This window comes from Buceros rhinoceros, unplaced genomic scaffold, assembly GCF_000710305.1.
Source record: "Buceros rhinoceros silvestris isolate BGI_N320 unplaced genomic scaffold, ASM71030v1 scaffold20092, whole genome shotgun sequence".
Classification (NCBI taxonomy): domain Eukaryota; kingdom Metazoa; phylum Chordata; class Aves; order Bucerotiformes; family Bucerotidae; genus Buceros; species Buceros rhinoceros.
In genome coordinates this window covers 39,166-58,228 of record NW_010401587.1, presented here as the reverse complement: position 1 = coordinate 58,228, position 19,063 = coordinate 39,166, and the positions used below count along the sequence as shown (strand labels likewise).

The window sequence follows — 19,063 nt, the reverse complement described above, 5'->3', positions numbered from 1 at the left end:
ACCATCAGCATACCATTGATTACTGTCTTTCCTCCCTAGCATGAAAGAGCAAAGTATGGTCTGGCCCTAAATGAGGTTCATATACTGTTTAAACACAAATGGGTGATTATGGGGGGGCAGGAAGGCTTTTCTGCCTTTGCATTTCACCCAGGAATGCTTAAAGTCCCTGAAATTGCTACAGAACCATAGATGAAAGGAGATGGGCCTTTGTACCACCAGTTTATCCTGCTTTCAGGCATTCAGCGATGTTCAAAGAGACACCCCTCATCCACAACTCTTTGCACTTCCTGATGCAGTAGTACAGAATAAACCAGAGTTTGGTCTATTTTTTAATTGGAAAATTTGTTTGTCTGTTTTATAGAATAAACACTGCAGGTAATTAATGCGTTAGAAAATGCAACTATTTTCTAAGTTGTTTGAAGTACCAGACATGATTCTGATATGTTAAGTGTCTGGCATATAAGGAAAATCTAAGTAGTAGTATGGAATGAATCTGCAGATTGAAGAGGGTGATTTACCCGCTCGGTGTGGGACTGAGGAAAGACTGAGATTCTGGATGTCCAGCAGATGAGATAGTGTTTTATATCTGGTGATAAAGTATGTCGGCTACAGATGATTAATGCTTAGATTTCTGCTGGTACTTGAGCACTTCCCACATACAGGTAAAAGATTTAAACACAGATACTTCCAGCAATTTTCAAAGTAGCCTGGTGAAGCTAGGTATCCAATTCCTACTGACTTTTCCAATGGGACTTGATTATTTAAGTTCTCTTTTTCCATTCGAAAGCCCTTCCTTTAAATTATGCTAATTGGTGCTTAAAAATGTTTCCAAAGTCACGGAACTATATGTAGGTAATATTAATTCAGAACCATACAAGATTCATAATGCTAAATTCTAGCAAGCTCCCTCTCACTACAAGATATATTTACTTTTCTCTTCTTCCCAGAGGGCAGAAATTAATTACTCAAGTTTGCCAGAGAATTTGCTGAGAGCTGGTACCCACATGAACCAAAAAAGTAAAAGGCATTAATCAATCATGCTACTTTACCACTATTTCCATTGGCTAATGAAAATACTTACAGACAACAGTATCATATCTCTATCCCCAAATGGAAAAAAAAATGTAGTGCTGTCAACAAAAATCTGAGAAGTACAGTTGATCTGGAATATCTTGAACCATTTTATATAGTTTGGCTGAAAACTCATCCTATAAATTTACTTCAAAAAAGAATTTTCTTCATTTTCTTAAAAAAAATTTCTTCAAAAAATTCATCTCTAACAGCCAAAATGGAAACGGGAGGCTGTAAACATGTCCTTGTCTACATATCAAAGGAGTATATTTATTGGGTTTTCACTTCCAGATATACTTTTTCTGTTCTAAATCTCATGGTCCGTTTCTAAAGAAAGTCACCTATCAGCTTTTCTTTACATAGTGGGCATTTTCTTAGCAGTTGTTAACAATTGCTAATAATCTTACTGAGTAAGACCATTTGTCTGACCCTGTTATGCCACAGAACTGGGCACAGACTGCTGAACACATATCGAACACTGGTGTCCTGACAAGAAGTGCTTGTTAGCAACTATAAAACGCTAATATTATATTTAGTACTTTGGTAGGAGAATTATATCAGAAATATTATAGGGCCTTCTGCTGGTTTATACAATGTAAGCATTTATTTTTGCACCTTACCTCTACTGGCAGCCGTTCATCCGTTAGGAACAGTGATGTTCCAGCTTTCAGCAGGTTTTTTCTTGTTAACCCTGAACATAAAGTGTGCTGTAAAGGAGAAAGCAGCTTATATATACATCAATTAAAGAATTGAGTTGCCCACCTTTTCTGGAAAATGATAAAAATATATTGGTCAGAAAGCGAGTCCTGCAATGTTTCGTATGAAGTTACAATAGGTAAATGCAGGGCGGGGGGGGGGTTTTTCAGCCCCAAGTTTCTATGTCTGTTTGAGAGGCTGCAAAGGGAAGATGAAAAGCAGCACCAAGGGGGGGGGGGGGGGCGGGGGGGGGGGGGGGGGGGGGTTGTTTGTTTGATAGCTGAAAATGGGGTGGAGAAACCTGCAATCAGATGCAATATGACCACCAGGAACAACGAATGTGAAATTCATTCAGATAACAAAAGGAAGGAAAATGGAAACACAGAGGCCAAAAATCAGTGGCTTTTAGAATACTTCCAGGAAAGATATTTTCTCCTCAGAGGCATTATTTCAGTATTCACGTATCAGTCACAGTTATTTAAAATAACTGATTTCATTTGTTTAAGTTTCTCAGTTCTTCATATACACTACAATGCTTTCAAAACCTGATATTGAACTTTATGATTGTATTTCTTTACATTTGATTTAGGTAATTTTTTTTTAACTCTATCTACTCTGTTAGAGAGAGTTCTTAGGTTTTCACTCTTTGTGCTTGGGATTACACTCCCTAACATGAGCACAGGAATGAAATCCACGGTACAAAAGCCCATATTATTGTTTGGCTCTGTGGTGAAATAGTGAAAAGCAATAGTGCACGGAGAGAGGACTGCTATCAGTTCAGTTAGACTTTTTGTTTCTTTAGTTTACTTTTCTTTCATTGTAAATAATTAGGAGACACAAATATAGATTCATATGATTAATACTTTCCATAAAGCCAAAACCAAACTTTCTTGTTTGTTGGCAAGGTAAACCAGCCCTACTGCCATCTTCCGACAATGCAGAGCACTTTCATTTATGCTTTTGATCAAATTTCCTGGCCTTCATAGAGTGGGTTGTCAGGGTTATGGCTAGACATTATGCGGACATTACCCAGCCCTTCTGGCTTAGCTTTCTCTGCAGGAGAGCATGAAAGTCACCATGGAGCTGAGGATGGCCCTTTGTAGCGGCTGCCATGGCTCAACAAGAGCGCTGTAGGTGGCAAATTCTTATAGACTTTTCCCCCAACTTAATTGGAAGTGCTGGGACAGATACTTTAAATGTGCCCCTTACTTTTGAGGGTCGTCTGTGCAAGGAGATTTCCCCCAGTTCATACTTGTACGCATCCAAACTGAAGAAAAGGTTGCTGACTGAAGTGGAGAGAGACTAAGCTTCAGGTAGTGATTCGGTCTGTCAGTTTTCAGCTTACAACAGGGGCACCCCCGAACAATTTTGCTAAAATAAAACTCTGTCTGCCAGGAATATTTTGTTTTGGTCATTCTCCCTGAATATCCAGGAAAGATTCCCAATCTCCCAAGCAAACTGCTTAACAGGCAAAACTGGGCACACAAACTGATTTTTATCTGGATTTTCCTACCTTCATTTTTGTGAAGCACTGTGTTCAGGCAATTCATTCAGGTTGTTTGTTTTCCTTTTCAAAGAGGAACTGCATATTTTTCCTGGTTTGTTGCTTTGGGGTTTTATTGTTGGTTTGTTATTGTCTTTTAATATCTATGAGACAGTAGCTAATTCTACTTCCTCTAGCACCATAGACTCATTTAGCAAAATGAGAGGAAAGATTAAATTAACAATTTAGAAAATACTGAAGCATCTTTTGCGAATTAATTCTGGTTTGTAAGTTATGTTTAGTTGTTTGAATCTTTTCTACTGTAAAAAGAAACATGTAAAAGGCTCTAAATATGTAATTATTATTATTACAACAATTTAGTCTTAGAATCTCAAAAAGCTTTCCAAGCATTAATTAATGGAAAGAATCAAACTGATGTTGTATTCTTGCTGCAGTGTTACTAGGTAATGATTTTTTTTTCTTTTCAGTGCCTAATGCATTTTGTGAATTATCTAATTAGCCCTGTAATATGCAATTCAAAAACACTTGACTGCTATACAGAAATACATGTCTTCTCAAAAATAATCATGCATAAAAAAAAATACCTCAGAGACACAATACTTAACGTTCTCTATAAATTCCTACAGTTTAATGTTCTTCTTATTCTTGGAATTGTGTAAAGAATGCAGTGATCCTCTAAATATTATTTTTAAGAATCATTTTGTTTTACAGAATGTGTAGCTTTCATGGTGTCAGTATTCCTTAGTATTTTTTCTTATGCTTTGTTTTTCAGGTTGGCTTCATGAGTTAGGAAAACGAATTGAGTCTCCTTACTATGAGAATAATACATTAGGAGGCCCATCAATCAGAAGTGCCTATATAGCTGCCCTATATTTCACCCTCAGCAGCCTCACCAGTGTTGGGTTTGGAAATGTTTCAGCCAATACTGACGCTGAAAAGCTCTTCTCCATTTGCACAATGCTGATTGGAGGTAGGTACAAACGCTAAGCATCATGTAAAACATTTTGGGGGGATAGGGACAAGTAAAATAAAGTTTTGTTAAGTGTCTTGTAAAAAAAACAGCAGAAATTTCAATTTAAAATGGCAAAATAAGGAAATCGCTTTGCTGGCCTTACACTAGATAGATAAACTCGCTTAAGCAGAGGTGTTTCTTACCTTTTGATCACTTACAGTGACCAAAGACAGTTGTCAGCCAGTAAAATTCACACTGATACTATTGTCAGTGAGTGTGGCCCAGCCACGTGCCAGGGGAGTTTGGTTACACGTCAGTCACTTTTCGAGTCAGGCAGGTAATAGGTGCGCATTCAGCTCCAGTTCAGACCCACAGCAGCCCAGGGAATGATGGCGAGAGGAGGTGGACAGCCCACCGATGAATCTGGCTGTGAGCTGGTGTGCATCCTAATCTGAACGACCAACCCAGAAGGAAGGCAACAGAGACAGAACCGAGCCAGAAGGACTGTTTGGTGATCTGTAGGTGACTCTGTCATAAATAAAAAGCAGTTTCATCACCACTAAGTAAATTTTGCCACGTCACTGCTTCGGATTAGAACCAAAATGCAATGGTTCTAGTTGCACTTGGTGTACCTAGTAGTATTTTTATTTATGTCAATTACCTAGTCATACTGTTAGGGAAAGCCTTGTGCTCATTTATGATCACCTTCTTTCTGCTGAGGCACCTGGACACAACCTGGTGGCACCTGCAGAGCTTGGTAAGTCAGGGACACTAGAGAATGCACCTGCAGCTCTCGCTTTACCTTTCTCTTCCTTCCCCAAAAGATCAACTGTGCTATTTCACAGTGTGTGCATCATACAACTCAAAAGATGTCACAGTGTGTGACACACAGGGTGTGAAGGGTAAAAGTAAATCACTCATAAAGTTCTGCCCCCCTCTTTTTTTTTTTTTTTTTTTTTTTTTTTTTTTTCCTACTTGCCTAATTGTCCTGGAAATTGTAGTAGGCATTTCTCCAGGGCTAGTCAGTAAGGCACTGGCTGTCAGCTTGGCAGCATAAATTTTCCTGGGCAAAAATAAATTGGTAACTTAACACTTGAAAGACCGGGAATGCAATGAATGACCCGTAAACTACATAGTTGCAGCATCAAGTGGTATAAGAAGTGCTCAGTGAATTATTGTCATTTTTCCCAGTCCTTAAAATGAGCGGCAATAATATAATGAATCATCCAAGAATTACACCATTTTGATTTTGACAATGTCACAAAACCACAAGCACCTCATTAATTTCTCTTGCTCGTAGCGTAAAATTATAGTTTTAAAATACAATGTTGTGCTTTGAGGCTTTCACTTCATGAAGTCTGTGGAACGAAGGAAGGATTTTTCATTTCTATCAAGAAATTAAGAGATATCCTGTGTAAGGCAATGATGAATATTTAATACACTTTGATATGCCAGAGCTTTCACAAACTTAACATAGTTGAATATAAAAGTAACCCTTGCTTTTATTTAGGCCAGTTTTAGCAAGTTCTTTTTCATTTCTTATATTATTGAGAGGTAGAACTAATACCCTTGTGCACTGAATAAATTGTGAAGAACTAGTTGACTGAACATGGTAAGAAGCAACTGAAAACTGAGAGGTAAAGTTACTTATAGGTAAGCAAGTAGAAGGATAACTATACATCTCGGAGGGTCCAGTGAACAAGATAAATCCAGGTAAGAAAGCAGAGCAGACTGATTTGAGGTAATTGCTTTTTAGACACTATTAAGAAAATCAGCAAAGCAGACTAAGAGACTTGAAGAAGGAGTTAGCATCACAGAGTACAGACTGGTGAGCATGCTTCAGAAAACTCCATCAGGAATAAAGTACTAGTCTGTATACTCTAGGGCATAATATCTCTTAATTTCTTAAAACGTGTTTTGATGTATAGTTTTGGCTGATCCTGAATTTTAAAATTCCCTAGTGGAAAGTGATGTCTCGAGAAAAATCTATGTACGTTTTTAACAGGTTTTTGGACCAAGCTAGTATTTCATGAAATTTCAGGTGTAATGGATAGCGTGATTTAGTTCATCAGTATTTCATCTACACCTCTCTAATGTGTGTCACCACAAATTGAAAGAGTGAAGTTAATTTATTGCAACCTTAAAGAAAGCTGAAGCCAGAAAAAGAAAAAATGTAGAATTTGTAATTTAACAGATAAATAACTTATAACATTCTTGTTTTATTTTTACCTGCCTCTTGGTATTAATTTCTGGTTTGCATTAATTTGAAATTACAATTTAAGGTAAGTAATATTGTGAAGATGAAACTTCTTAGTCTATACAGTAGTTCTTCCTAAAGTTGGAAAGAAAATTTACTTATTAATATTTAACCAAAATTCCTAGGATGCCCAGCATATGTAAAGTATTAATCAGATCTGTCCTCCTGCAGATGACCATACCATGTGCTATCTCATATTCTCCATGTTCTTTAAACAAAGAATGTGTGGGTTTGAATTTATGAGACAAGAGGCCCATTCTAGAAGCTCCAGTCCCGAGGTGTTCCACTGTTTCCTAAGCCACAAAAAAGTAATTTAGAATAACCATTAAAATCAAGGCCACTTTATGAAATACAGTTCCTAGAAGTTTTTAACTTGTCCTAATTTGTTTCAGAAATTAGAGCGGGTCTGTGATTATTTTTGATAAAGAAATCTAATGCCTATCACAGCCAGCAATCATCAAGCTTGTCATCATCAGTAGCAGTTGTCTTCCAAGGTACATAAGCAAAGACAGTTTCTCCCATAATGATAATTATTTTTATTATATTTGTGCCTATAACAACACCACGGAGATCTCTACGCTGTCCAGTTCCTAACCTTGGAGCCTGTTGGGAGACTTCTATCACACTATGTGTGTGTAAAAATCTATGTGATTTTTACAGATGCATCCATAGACCACCTAATGCTTTATCCACCCCCCCTCCCCTTTTTAAACAGGTTGTCACAGCCTTAAAGAGGCTGCACTCTCTCTTTAGCCCGTTTAGCTATGTCAGGCTGAATTGTTTCAGCCCTAGCTGCCATATTTCCATTATAATATCCTGTATATTATACCATTAGCTCAGTCCCTCACATTTCATTGCCCAAGCTTCTGATGTTAATGACTTAGAAATTCAGTGAACCATCAAGAACGACACCTAGTTGATACAGCTGATAATTCTTAGAAATAAATTTCCAGTTATGCTTACATTTCTTTCTAGTATTCATATCTCATCCCTTTCTTTCTGCTCTGCTTTTCATTTATCTTCTTTTAGTAATGGACTTGTATAGGATGTATCATTGGATCATCTCTACAGGAATGCATACTGTATTGGGAAACTACATCACACTGCACTGCTTTATCTGTTTTTCTGCACTCTCTTCACAATAAAGACATAGATATTCTTACTAGCTCCTTTCTGGTTTAATCAGCCTGTAAAAATTTTCCACACTCCAAACTAACAAATTTTCCTCCTTCTTCTACTACATAAAATCATTATTAACCACCAAAATGCATCCTTTCCTCCTCCTGTTCCCCCTCGTCTCTCCTCACTCACACTGGACTTCTGAAAATTGTCCTGTGAGGTCAATATCTTGTTTGTGTTGTTTATAAACCAATTCCTTTTCCATTCTGAGGTGTCTCTGCTTTCTTTCAAGCACTATAAAGATATATGTCTCTAAAGAGTAATAATCAAGGTCTTTAATATTTTTTCAATAAACAATTTGTAGATGTGTATATTATATACCTCAGATCAATATCACATAACAGGCAATCTAGCGGTGATTTTTCCCGCTGATAAACAGCAAGCACATTTCTGCACACACAAAGCCAGACAAATTGTATATGTAAGCATTTCTTCATTTTTGCTTCCAGTCTTTTTGTTCCCAAACCAGCCTCTAATTACAGACAAACTCCAGGATGTCAGAACTTTCTGATGAACAATTTCACACTATATTTGACCTTCTCAAGCAACATAAGCAATCTTACTGTCAGATTGAATGTTACCTTTTTTTAACCTGAATTTCTGCTTTACCATGGGTTTTTTTCTGTCTTTTTTTTTTTTTTTTTATAGTGTCTTATTCCCCAGAATATGATACATCTTTAAATGTTGTCTGCAGTCTCGTTTCACTACACATGGTCCCCATTTGGGTTTTTTTAACTTATATGAGTTCTCTGAAATCTATTAGACTCTCTGTAGTTGCTAACCGAATATCTGAGTCTAGTTTCCATACTGATTAATAGTTTCTCATTATTTTCTGAGCATGCCTGTTTACATGTGTTCGTTTGTTTTCCTTTTTTCTTAGACTAGGGACTTAATTTGGCTTGGACATTTTTTTTTGCTTGGTACCCTGACTGATAGCAGCAGATGTGGTTCTACCCTACCCTAGGACTGTGACTGCTATTGGCACAAAAAATGGAAATGAATAATCATATGAATACCACTGCATATTGCTCATGGAGTCTTATATTCAAAAGCTTTGTTACATCTTTATGAAGATTCTTTTCATTTTTTGTGTTATGTTTTAATGGTCATTCCACGCGGCACATAATTTCTGTCCTCCCTAGCTCTGATGCATGCCTTGGTGTTTGGCAATGTGACTGCCATAATTCAGAGGATGTACTCCAGATGGTCCCTTTATCACACAAGAACCAAGGATCTGAAGGACTTTATACGGGTCCATCACCTGCCACAGCAGCTAAAGCAAAGGATGCTTGAATATTTCCAAACCACGTGGTCTGTCAATAATGGAATTGATTCCAATGAGGTAACCAAATGAGGGAGGTTACATGTTTGATGGTTTTGTCTATGGACTTAGAGTCGGGGGTGGGGGGGTGTAAATCTCCATTTGTGATGCTGCGTTTTGTGTGACGTTACATATAAGAAAGAATATGCCTAAAAATAAAGCTAGGAATCCCAGGGAGAGGGCATGCTATTGAAGAATATGGTTTAGAGCGTCATATAATACATTAAAAATTTGAAGTCCTCATCATTCTCAAAAGGCATTCATCAGAAACCTTTTGGATGATGCCAGCAGAAACATCCCAGTGAGCAGTTTTGCCTTTCACCAAACAAAAAAATCTACTGGATTTTTAAGGTGTTTTTTAAAGGAGGCAATTCTCCACTGCTCTTTGCTTCCATCTTCATTTTCTTCTATTCCTGGAAATACTGAAAACAAGTGGTTTGGCCTGAATTTTTATGTTATGCATTCCCTATATTTTTTTAATATTGCAGAACAGAACATGAGAGTGAAACCAAAAGACAGATTTCTGGTCATGTTTTTCCTTGCTTGTTTTAAATGACTTACCCAGGTTATGCACTACTATACTCCAGGAAAAATAATGGCTTCTATCTGGTTGAGTATTATTTGAATGAACCGTTCCCTTCCAAGTTCTTGTTATACATGTTGTTATAAAACTCAGTGGGCGCTAACGATAACAGCAGAAAAACTGGGGTTTGAGAACGTTTTTTTCCTGGTGATAAGTTCTTCTTGTGGTGCACACAGCACAAAGAAAGGGATTTTCAGCACTGTCCTAGCAACAGAAGGAGCCTAGGGAGATTTACAAAAGCACAAAACCCACTTAGATGTCAAAGCTTTCCCAGATTTGGTTAAGGATCACCTTCAGTTTCTGTTTCTTCTGTACCTTTAGTCACACTGAAAGTCATTGACTGCTGCATTACACCAGCAGCCTCTGCAGAAACTATGAGTATTTCATGATTTGCCTCCTATCCACAGACTGCCTTGTCTAAGCCCACTAGGTCAAGTGTTGGCTGATTGCATTGCTCAAATACCAGATTCCCTCAAACTACAGAGAAAATTATGATTGTGGGCTTGCAGCTTGCATGGTCCTAAGCTCTGCCTGTAGCCAGGCAGTATACTTTACACCAATGGGTCTGGCACCTGAAACCACTCGAACATTTTTTTTAAAAGCTCCAACTGAAATTTTTTTGGTGCCTTGACAAAAGGAAAGATGATGTGAGCAGTTACATGTCATTCTCAAGACTGCCTCTGAGCAGAAAGATGCTTCTCCCAATTTTGTCATCCTGCAGCAGATCTTCTGTAAATCATATATAGCTATCATTAAGTGTTGGCCAGGCTACATTGGGAATTTGCCTAAAATTAAGACCAAGTAAAAATAGGAAGACTTTATGGTCTTTTAGTTTCCACTAAGTAAGTTCCACTAAGTGTATGTTCTTCCACTTACCAAGCGACAAAAGGAAAGATGATGTGAGCAGTTACATGTCATTCTCAAGACTGCCTCTGAGCAGAAAGATGCTTCTCCCAATTTTGTCATCCTGCAGCAGATCTTCTGTAAATCATATATAGCTATCATTAAGTGTTGGCCAGGCTACATTGGGAATTTGCCTAAAATTAAGACCAAGTAAAAATAGGAAGACTTTATGGTCTTTTAGTTTCCACTAAGTAAGTTCCACTAAGTGTATGTTCTTCCACTTACCAAGCACCTTGAATCCACTCCTTTCCCACATCTCCATCAGTATCCAATTGCAGCATTAAAAAACAAAACCAGAAAAAACACCCCCCCCCAAAAAAAAAAACCCATACTTTTTTCTTTTTTTAGTTATTGCTCTTCCAGTGGTTTTACCATAGAGGCAGCAATATAGCCTACTGATTATTGTATACAAGAATTGTAAAGAAAATCTAAACTGAGTTAATTTTTGCTCTGTTTTCAAGTGAATATGCCATTGTACAAGGTGCCATTGTACAAGGGATAGACCTGAACAGCCTGCTGTGTTCCAACAGCTGACTAGAACTTGGATTAAGTTAAACTGGGCATTAAGGGAAATTCCTACACAGTGTTGTTGGGTTTTCCTTCTTTTTGTATAAAGGCATAATTTTAGTCATGTTTTTCCTGGAATTTATCAGTGTTTATCAACACAAATATTTATTAAAGCCAGAGTATATGTCTTATCAAGGGGATAAGAAAAATCAAAGGAAATCTTTGCATTAGTATGACGCGTGCAGGACTACTAAATCACATCACGTCTGCAAAAGAGGAAACCAACTATTTTACACTTTTTCTCTTTTTCGGACAGCTTTTAAAAGACTTTCCGGATGAGCTGCGTTCAGACATCACCATGCACTTGAACAAGGAGATTTTGCAGCTCTCCCTTTTTGAGTGTGCCAGCCGTGGTTGCCTCAGGTCTCTGTCTCTGCATATTAAAACCTCCTTCTGTGCTCCTGGGGAATACCTCCTCCGGCAGGGAGATGCCCTGCAAGCAATCTACTTTGTGTGCTCAGGTTCCATGGAAGTCCTGAAGGACAGCACGGTGCTGGCGATTCTTGGTATGCTCATAATCATAGCTTCAAAGAGAAAGAATGGTCCTCAAATGTAGGAAGATCTCCACTACTAACTGATGGCTTAGCATGTCCCAGTAGTCTGATCAGAAAGAACTTGTTCCAGTTTTAACCTGCTATTCATACTCTATGGGCATTCTTAATTTTTTTAGTTTAAACTTCCTTATTTTTTGCCCTAAGGAGCTTTCAGTTGCTACAGTGTTAGTTGTGCAGTATTTCACTTGTATCCTGATTTTTCCCATACTTATTTTCTCTCCTTTGCATGTAAGGAGGTACTATCTAGCTTCTGATAAAAGTTGCTGCTTTCAGCTAAATTTGGTGATGGTATTGACACCTCAAAGGACATTGGTTATTAGTTGCTATATCTTTCACTAATGAAAATTAGTGACCAGGCACTGCTCCCACTAATGCTCCCAAATAAAAGGAAACAATGTGAGCCTACTCTTGTTCTTTGATACATGTATATGAATATCTCTTGCAGGACATCTATGAGACGAAAAACAAGCATTGTTGGCTCTGCTTCCCAAAGAGTTGCTTATTCAAGCTAATTGATGCTGCCAGCAGTCATCTGAGTATATTAGGGCAGAGAAAGGCCAGAAGTTTTGCTTTAATAAATTTTGTTTAGTTGTTGTTTGCTAGATGATTGCTTTGACTTAAGCACCTTTATCTGTAAATTTCAGTGATTGGCCTCAATCTAATGCCTACTAAAGAGATTCCCTTCATCTGCAGCTAAATGTTGATTAAACTTGTCTGAGTTAATGTTTATAAAGTATTTTTATAAATTGAAATACAAAATCTTACTCTAAATGTAAAGAATTATTTTATTACAATTTTAATACCTCTTTAGATTTAGATGTATTCTTCTTTCTAATAACTTTTAATATTTTAATAAAGCAGAGTTAAAAAGAACATTTCCTTTTTTGCATTCCTTCCTGTTTTGTGGGATTGCATGAGACTGTTGATAAGGCAAGCTTCTGGTCTTCTGTAACTGAATTTCCTTTATTTTACTACCATGCACTTGATTGGTCTTTTTTTAGAATATAAATGTGATAGGTAGTCTATTTGTTTCATAACTCTTTAATGCCATTAGACTGACAGTCCACATCACTCTATAACTCATTTGTAAACAGGAAATTTTTGAATACCTCAATTTTACTGGGTCAGATAGACCGAAGCTGTAAAATGTGGCTTAAAAAACCCATATGCTTAAACGTAAGCAAAAGGTCAAGAGCTGTCCCATTGGAACTGCAATTTCATTAATGGTTCCATTTTCAGGCACTTCTGAAAATGCTAATGAAAGCATCATTTTCTAATGGTAGAACAAAAACAATAAGAAAGAGATTAATGGATTTCTGAGAGAAGTTAATGAAATCATAATGTGAAAGCATTAATATAATACAATGAAATAATGTTCCATTTCAATGAATGGGAGTTTCATCATTTAAACCTAATTAACACCAGCAGAAGGTGGATGCATCAAGTCTGTAGGTCCCTATGAGAAAATGTGTTACTGGCGTGATGTAAATCCAAAGGAGATAATGCTGGTTTATTCACAGTTCCCAGACCAGTATTTTATAATTCTGTCATGATTCTAGTTCCAGTGTATTAGTTTTTGCTTACTGAACCATTGTTAGTATTAACATTGCCAGCCCGCTGCTCAGTATAATCTAAGAAATCTAAAGACTTGTTGATACTTACAGTAAAAAGTAAATCATTGCTTAGCTTTCCACTATATTTGATTATGTAAGCACTGCATCATTTGATGACCTGTAACAAATGTTATTGTCATCTCTCAGATTTACCTTCCCCTGAACTAATACTAGTTTTCACTCATACCAACTGCAATTTTCAAGAATCTCCATAGCAAAGCGAATGTCTGTGTACTCCTAGCATGAAAGAAAAGCCCTCCCTGCACTGGGTTTATGATAAGTTTTGAGAAAGTTGTTCAAGCTCCATGTAAATAGAAGAAAATTATAATTTGTATTTTGAAGTATAAAATTGTCTTATTTAAACAGCTTCAGGGATAGTTGGCTACTTAGTTTAGCTTACTATTCCAGTTCACCGTTTCCTGTGTAATATCCAGTCGGAATCACATGCTGAGTGGATTTTCAGTTTTTACAGTTCTTACTTATTGATCACAAATAGTGTAAAATTGTAAGGGGCCTCTGGAAGCTGCCCAGGCTAAACCTGCTTAAAACAGGGCCATGTTCAGGTAAATTTTGAACATCTCTAAGGACAGTGATTACACAGCCTGTCCCACTGTTTGACAAGCCTCATGGTGGCTTTCGTTTGGATTTCTGATCACGATTTCTTTTGTTATAACTTGTGCCCAGTACATCTTGTCACACCATAGACACTGAAGAGGAGTTCAGCTGTTTTCTCTACAGTTTTCTTTTAGGATATCGAATGCAGCAATAATATCCTTCCTCTGCCTTCTCTTCTTAAGGCAGAACAATACCTAATTTTTTTCAGCCTTTCCTTATACATTGTGTTCTCCAGTCCCTGATCATCTTGGTGGCCTCTTCTGGACACACTCTAATATGTCAATATTCTGTCTTGCACTGGGAAGCCCCAAACTGGACGCAGTACTCCAGATGCAGTTTGATAAGTGACATTTATATGGAAAGAGTCACTTCCTGGGACTTCCTGGCTGCACTCTTGCTAATGCTGCACAGGAGGTTCTTGGACTTCTTTGCTGCAAGGGCACATTGTTGACTCACGTAGCACTTGTTGTCCTCAAGGACACCCAGGTACTTGCGCAGAGACCTGCTTTCCAGCTTTTTTTACTGCTGTACGACTTGACATTTGGTTTCGTTGAACTTCATGAGGTTCTTCTCAGCCCTTTCCTCATACACTGAAGTCCCCCTGAATAGCAACTTTGCCCTTCAACTTACCAACCACTCCGCCCAATTTGGTATTGCCTATAAGCTTGCTAAGAATGCATTCTATCACACTGTCCAGGTCTTTAACAAAGACCATCTGCATTAACTTTTGGGGAAGATGTCTGGTTCAATGACTGCTCATTGGACTTTATACCTCAGATCAGATGTTATGGAAGCTTTTCATTACGATTTTTTTGTGCTTTTCAATGTATAGTCAGTTGTGGATTTTAATACATCCAGTACTGTAAGGCAGTCTTGCCCCTAAATGAAAATATAATGGCTTAAGATTTCTTTCTTTTTTCTTGACAGAAGTGCCATTGAGCTACACGTCTATTGATAGCCTATGCAACTGCGATACATCATGAAGTGTAGCTGTGCAGTGATAGCGATTGTGAATGTTTTGCAATCCAAATTCTAAGTAAAGGGGTAATTTGAATGGCTGATCTACACGTCAGAGTGTCATTGTTAAAATATCTTAACACTTGTCTGTTCTAACAACAACAACAACAAAAAACCCCTAGAAATGGTCACTTTGAAAAAGAAAATCACACCTGCTATTAATTACTGGTGTAAATCTTAATTGTATATGTATTTAGTTGATTGATTGCTCACTTAAATCAGGTAGTTACCTGTCTGGAAATTAGTCTTTGTACTTCCAACTAATTTCATGTAAGATTGCACCTGAAAAAACAAAACAAAACAAAAAAATCAACAGCTTTTAGTCAAAGACTTTTTAGATGTTTAATTTAACAATGCAGCGGTAGGAGTGGGATTTAAGATTTAGCAATTATGTTAAACAAATTTATGATTCAGAAAAGAAGTAAAGAATTTGTGCTTTGAATATTATTATTTTCATATTTTCTTTTAGGTAAAGGAGATTTAATTGGAGCAAACCTATCCATTAGGGATCAAGTTATCAAAACAAATGCAGATGTTAAAGCTCTAACGTACTGTGACCTCCAATGCATTATCCTCAAAGGTCTCTTTGAAGTGCTCGACCTTTACCCAGAGTATGCTCACAAATTTGTTGAAGACATACAGCATGATCTCACATACAATCTAAGAGAAGGCCATGAAAGTGATGTAAGTATCTTTAAAGATCTCTGCAGTTATTGTTATCTTTAAGATGTTTCTTGTACTTTAACCAGTTCTCGTAATTTTGACAGTGAAGAAATAATACACAGATTATGTTAAAATTATGTTGAAAGGGCCACTCTTCCCATTTGCTTGACAATTCAGCCATTACCTACATGAATTGTTTATCAATGGATCAGATCATAAACAGTGAACATGTTCTCTGCTTCTCGTTTTTCCATAGAAAACATCAGCTATGAGAGAATATTCTTCTTTAATATTTCACCATTTTTGATTGTTTAAAAATAATTCAGAGCTATGTAAAGCATGTGTCCAAATAAAGGTGTTTAGCTATACCTTTTCTAGAAGCTCGTGTGCCAGCCTAACAAACACTCATTTCATAGATCACTGATTATCATTTCGTAGTTAAGAACATCGTCACACACATTCAAAATGACAGTTATTTCTCATCACACTACAAATAGTTTTTCCTTTGCTATCAGTGTTTCCACAGCAATGTTCTATAAACAATTGCAGTAGAAAGGTGTAAATATATAAATGCAAACCTGTAGAGAGGAAAACAATCAGGGTATCTCATTTTTTCTGTCTCTCAAAACGTCCCCAAACTTTCTGCTCCTGAAGACAGCAGCTGAGAGAGTACACATCTGTTCTGAGAGCTTGAAGTTTAGTCTGTATAACACATTCTTCCTGGGGAGGAATGCTTAATCTGAAAAGGAGTATAACTCCATGCAAAGAGAGAGTTTGCAGCTGATTGCACGCTCCTCTCCAGGCTAGAGTGGGCTGGGGGATGTACAGACTGCTGAGAGCAAGCCTACACCAGCCTGAAAGGTGAGTTCATGGACAGGAAAAGAACCTATTCACACTCACTGTGGACGGTTGGATTCAAGGCAGTGCAGGCAATATTCAAACACCTTTTCCACTTAAAAGAGGAAAACATTTACAGCATTTGTGAATATACACTGTCTATTCAAGTATAAGCTATTACCTTAAAATTAAAGGAAAAAAAAAAAAGATCCTGACACTGAGTAGCATCCAGTGTCCCAGGCAAATATAAAGAACCCAAGACAAATTATCATAGTGTCACTTTCTCCTACATCGTTGGATTAATTATACCCTCCACTAGCATTTCTCTTGTAGCAGAACTAACCTTGGTCATGTGCACTTCGTTTCTTATCCAACAACTTTACCTATCAATAAGGATAAAGAGCAGATATAAAATGGCCAAAAATTGTACCACCACAAAAATATAGCTCAAGAAATGAGGGAAAATACCTATGTCAATAACAAGTGTGTCTGGTCAACCGCCCACTCTGTTCCACCTAGAAAATATCATCTCTTCATGAATACAATTTGCAAGCAGAAATAATCTGAGAGTTACCTATCTGATGGTTCACTAACACAGCATAGTAAGAAAAAGGTTTTCAGACATACAATTTGTGGGTATGAGGGTATGAAAATATGACTTTTTAAAAAAAAACACGGCATTATTTCTTGGCAATGATGCTATGGCAGAATTTGGCAGCTGTGATACTGTATCTTGATCTCTCTCTCCCTAAGACAGGGTGGGTTTGCTTTTGTAAGTATCTATGACTTCTGCAGCTTCATGGAAATTTGGGGTTTGGAGAGCTTTTCCATAGTTAGATAGAGAGTAGATTGATTCATTTGAATAAGGCAGTTTCTCACTCTCTTTTTCCTTGGATGTGTTAAATGACCACAAATTCACAACTGAATGTGAATTTAATGCTTCTAAAAATGGATCAGTAGCAGTATTTAGGTTCGGGTGAACTGGAGGGTGAAATTGCATGAATTTCCCCACTATGACTTGCCAAGTGTATTTCAGTCCTCAACTAAAATATTATTGCATTTTCAGCCACAGTCCACCAAAACTGCCTTAGGCTGTAAATTTCCTACTACTTTAATCCAGCATGAGAAAATTGAGGCTGCAGAAAGATGCAGTCTTGATGATCAGTTAGCCCCTTTCTCGTGCTGTTTGACCTGTTCATTACACTCAAATTTGAAAAAAGATACTTGAACTGTGAAAGTAAGCGGACCGAAAAGGGCCAGAAGTCATTGGGAGTTTCCTGATCCTGGAGTGTCAAAGTTGGATACTCAGCACTAGAAGACCATGTAACTACCTTACCCACACAGGAATCTAGGAAAACTTTTTAAATTTGTTTTGTTCATTTGCAAGTCTAAGCATGTGTATAATGATGCGCTCTTTCTGCATTAAAGTTCAAGTATGGTGTAATGGTTGAAAAGGCTCCAAGACATCCATAGCCATGTCGCTTCTCAGTAAAACAAAGAGTAGCTGTAACCAGATTTCCCAGTAAAAAGTAGAAACTATAGCTGTCTGGTTATAGAAAGATGGAAAATTGTTTAAGCAACCTTGGAAGAAAAGCTCAGGGGATTTTAAGCACAGGAGCTGGCAACCATGTAACTATTTCAGCCTCTAATGAGTAACAGGTAGAGAAACGGAAGGACTCAAAACCAGGGAGGTCAAGTTTCGATGGTTCTTCCTGACAGCTCTAAACCCAGAGACTGTTAGGTGATATATGTTTATAACCATTAATGCATGCGCAATCACATTGCCTGTGCTAGCATGCCACCTTTTTATATATTTCCAGCACAGTGAGATGTGAATTAGGAAAAAAGTCTTTGTGTTGATTATATATATTCTGCCCCTTGCTTTCTTTGCTGTATTTTGCTCAAGAAACTCATAACTGTTTTTGTACATGTACTCAGTTATTTGAGAATAGTTAGGAAAAGCTAATTTGTTTGCTAGCTGGAGTTGCAACATTAAAACTATTCAGCTATTCAGGTGTTTCAACCATTTTTTCTAGTGACTATGGTGTCATAGTAATGAAATAGTTTGCTAAGTGATGCAGTTTTTGACACCTGCCTCACTCAACGTATATCATTTTGCGCTATATATTACAGGCAATGTGTCACATATATGATAGGATAAAGCTAAGCACTCATAAGAGGGTTCTTACAACATGTAATACAACTATATGAAAGAAACTGGAAATTATTTTCCTATCCACCAGCCCTGGAAAATGTGCTTTTTTCATATTTAGAGAGCACTAGCAGATGTTCATAACTCTGAATTTTCCTATGAGAAACTCTGAACAGGTTGCACAATATCTTTGTGGGCTTGTCATTGTTTCTGATTAATTCTTGTATCCATACAGAAGTGTCTACGGTGCAGACATCATTATTCATAAACAAACAAACAAACAAAACCAAAAAAACCTCACCCAAAACACAAAGGTTGGTTACAGCCAGACTGTTACAAAGGACAAGAAGTCTCCTTGATGCCTGTGCCATCCCTCATGCTTTAATGAAACCCCAAAGAAAGATAAGACCCATGCAGTCACAATCTTTGACTCACTAGCGCTCTATCAACATGTCATTTTCAAAAAGAAAAGATATTTCTGAAGATTTAAATATCTGTGTTTGTAGACAGGACTTGTAATTAATAAAAATCTACTTTTCCTTTTGTAGCCTTAAAAGTAGTTTCTGCCTCTTACAGGAG

At 37.3% G+C, this 19,063-nt stretch overlaps 1 protein-coding gene across 1 annotated transcript in view; it reads left to right on the top strand.

Annotated features, from left to right (window-relative positions):
• Nucleotides 1-19,063, top strand: part of KCNH8 (potassium voltage-gated channel, subfamily H (eag-related), member 8) — a 51,890-nt gene that overhangs the window by 2,684 nt on the left and 30,143 nt on the right. The window contains exons 2-5 of the mRNA XM_010132305.1: nucleotides 4,044-4,241; nucleotides 8,802-9,001; nucleotides 11,290-11,539; nucleotides 15,302-15,516. Of these exons, the coding sequence (XP_010130607.1) occupies nucleotides 4,044-4,241; nucleotides 8,802-9,001; nucleotides 11,290-11,539; nucleotides 15,302-15,516 (863 nt within the window). The remainder of the gene's footprint in view (nucleotides 1-4,043; nucleotides 4,242-8,801; nucleotides 9,002-11,289; nucleotides 11,540-15,301; nucleotides 15,517-19,063) is intronic.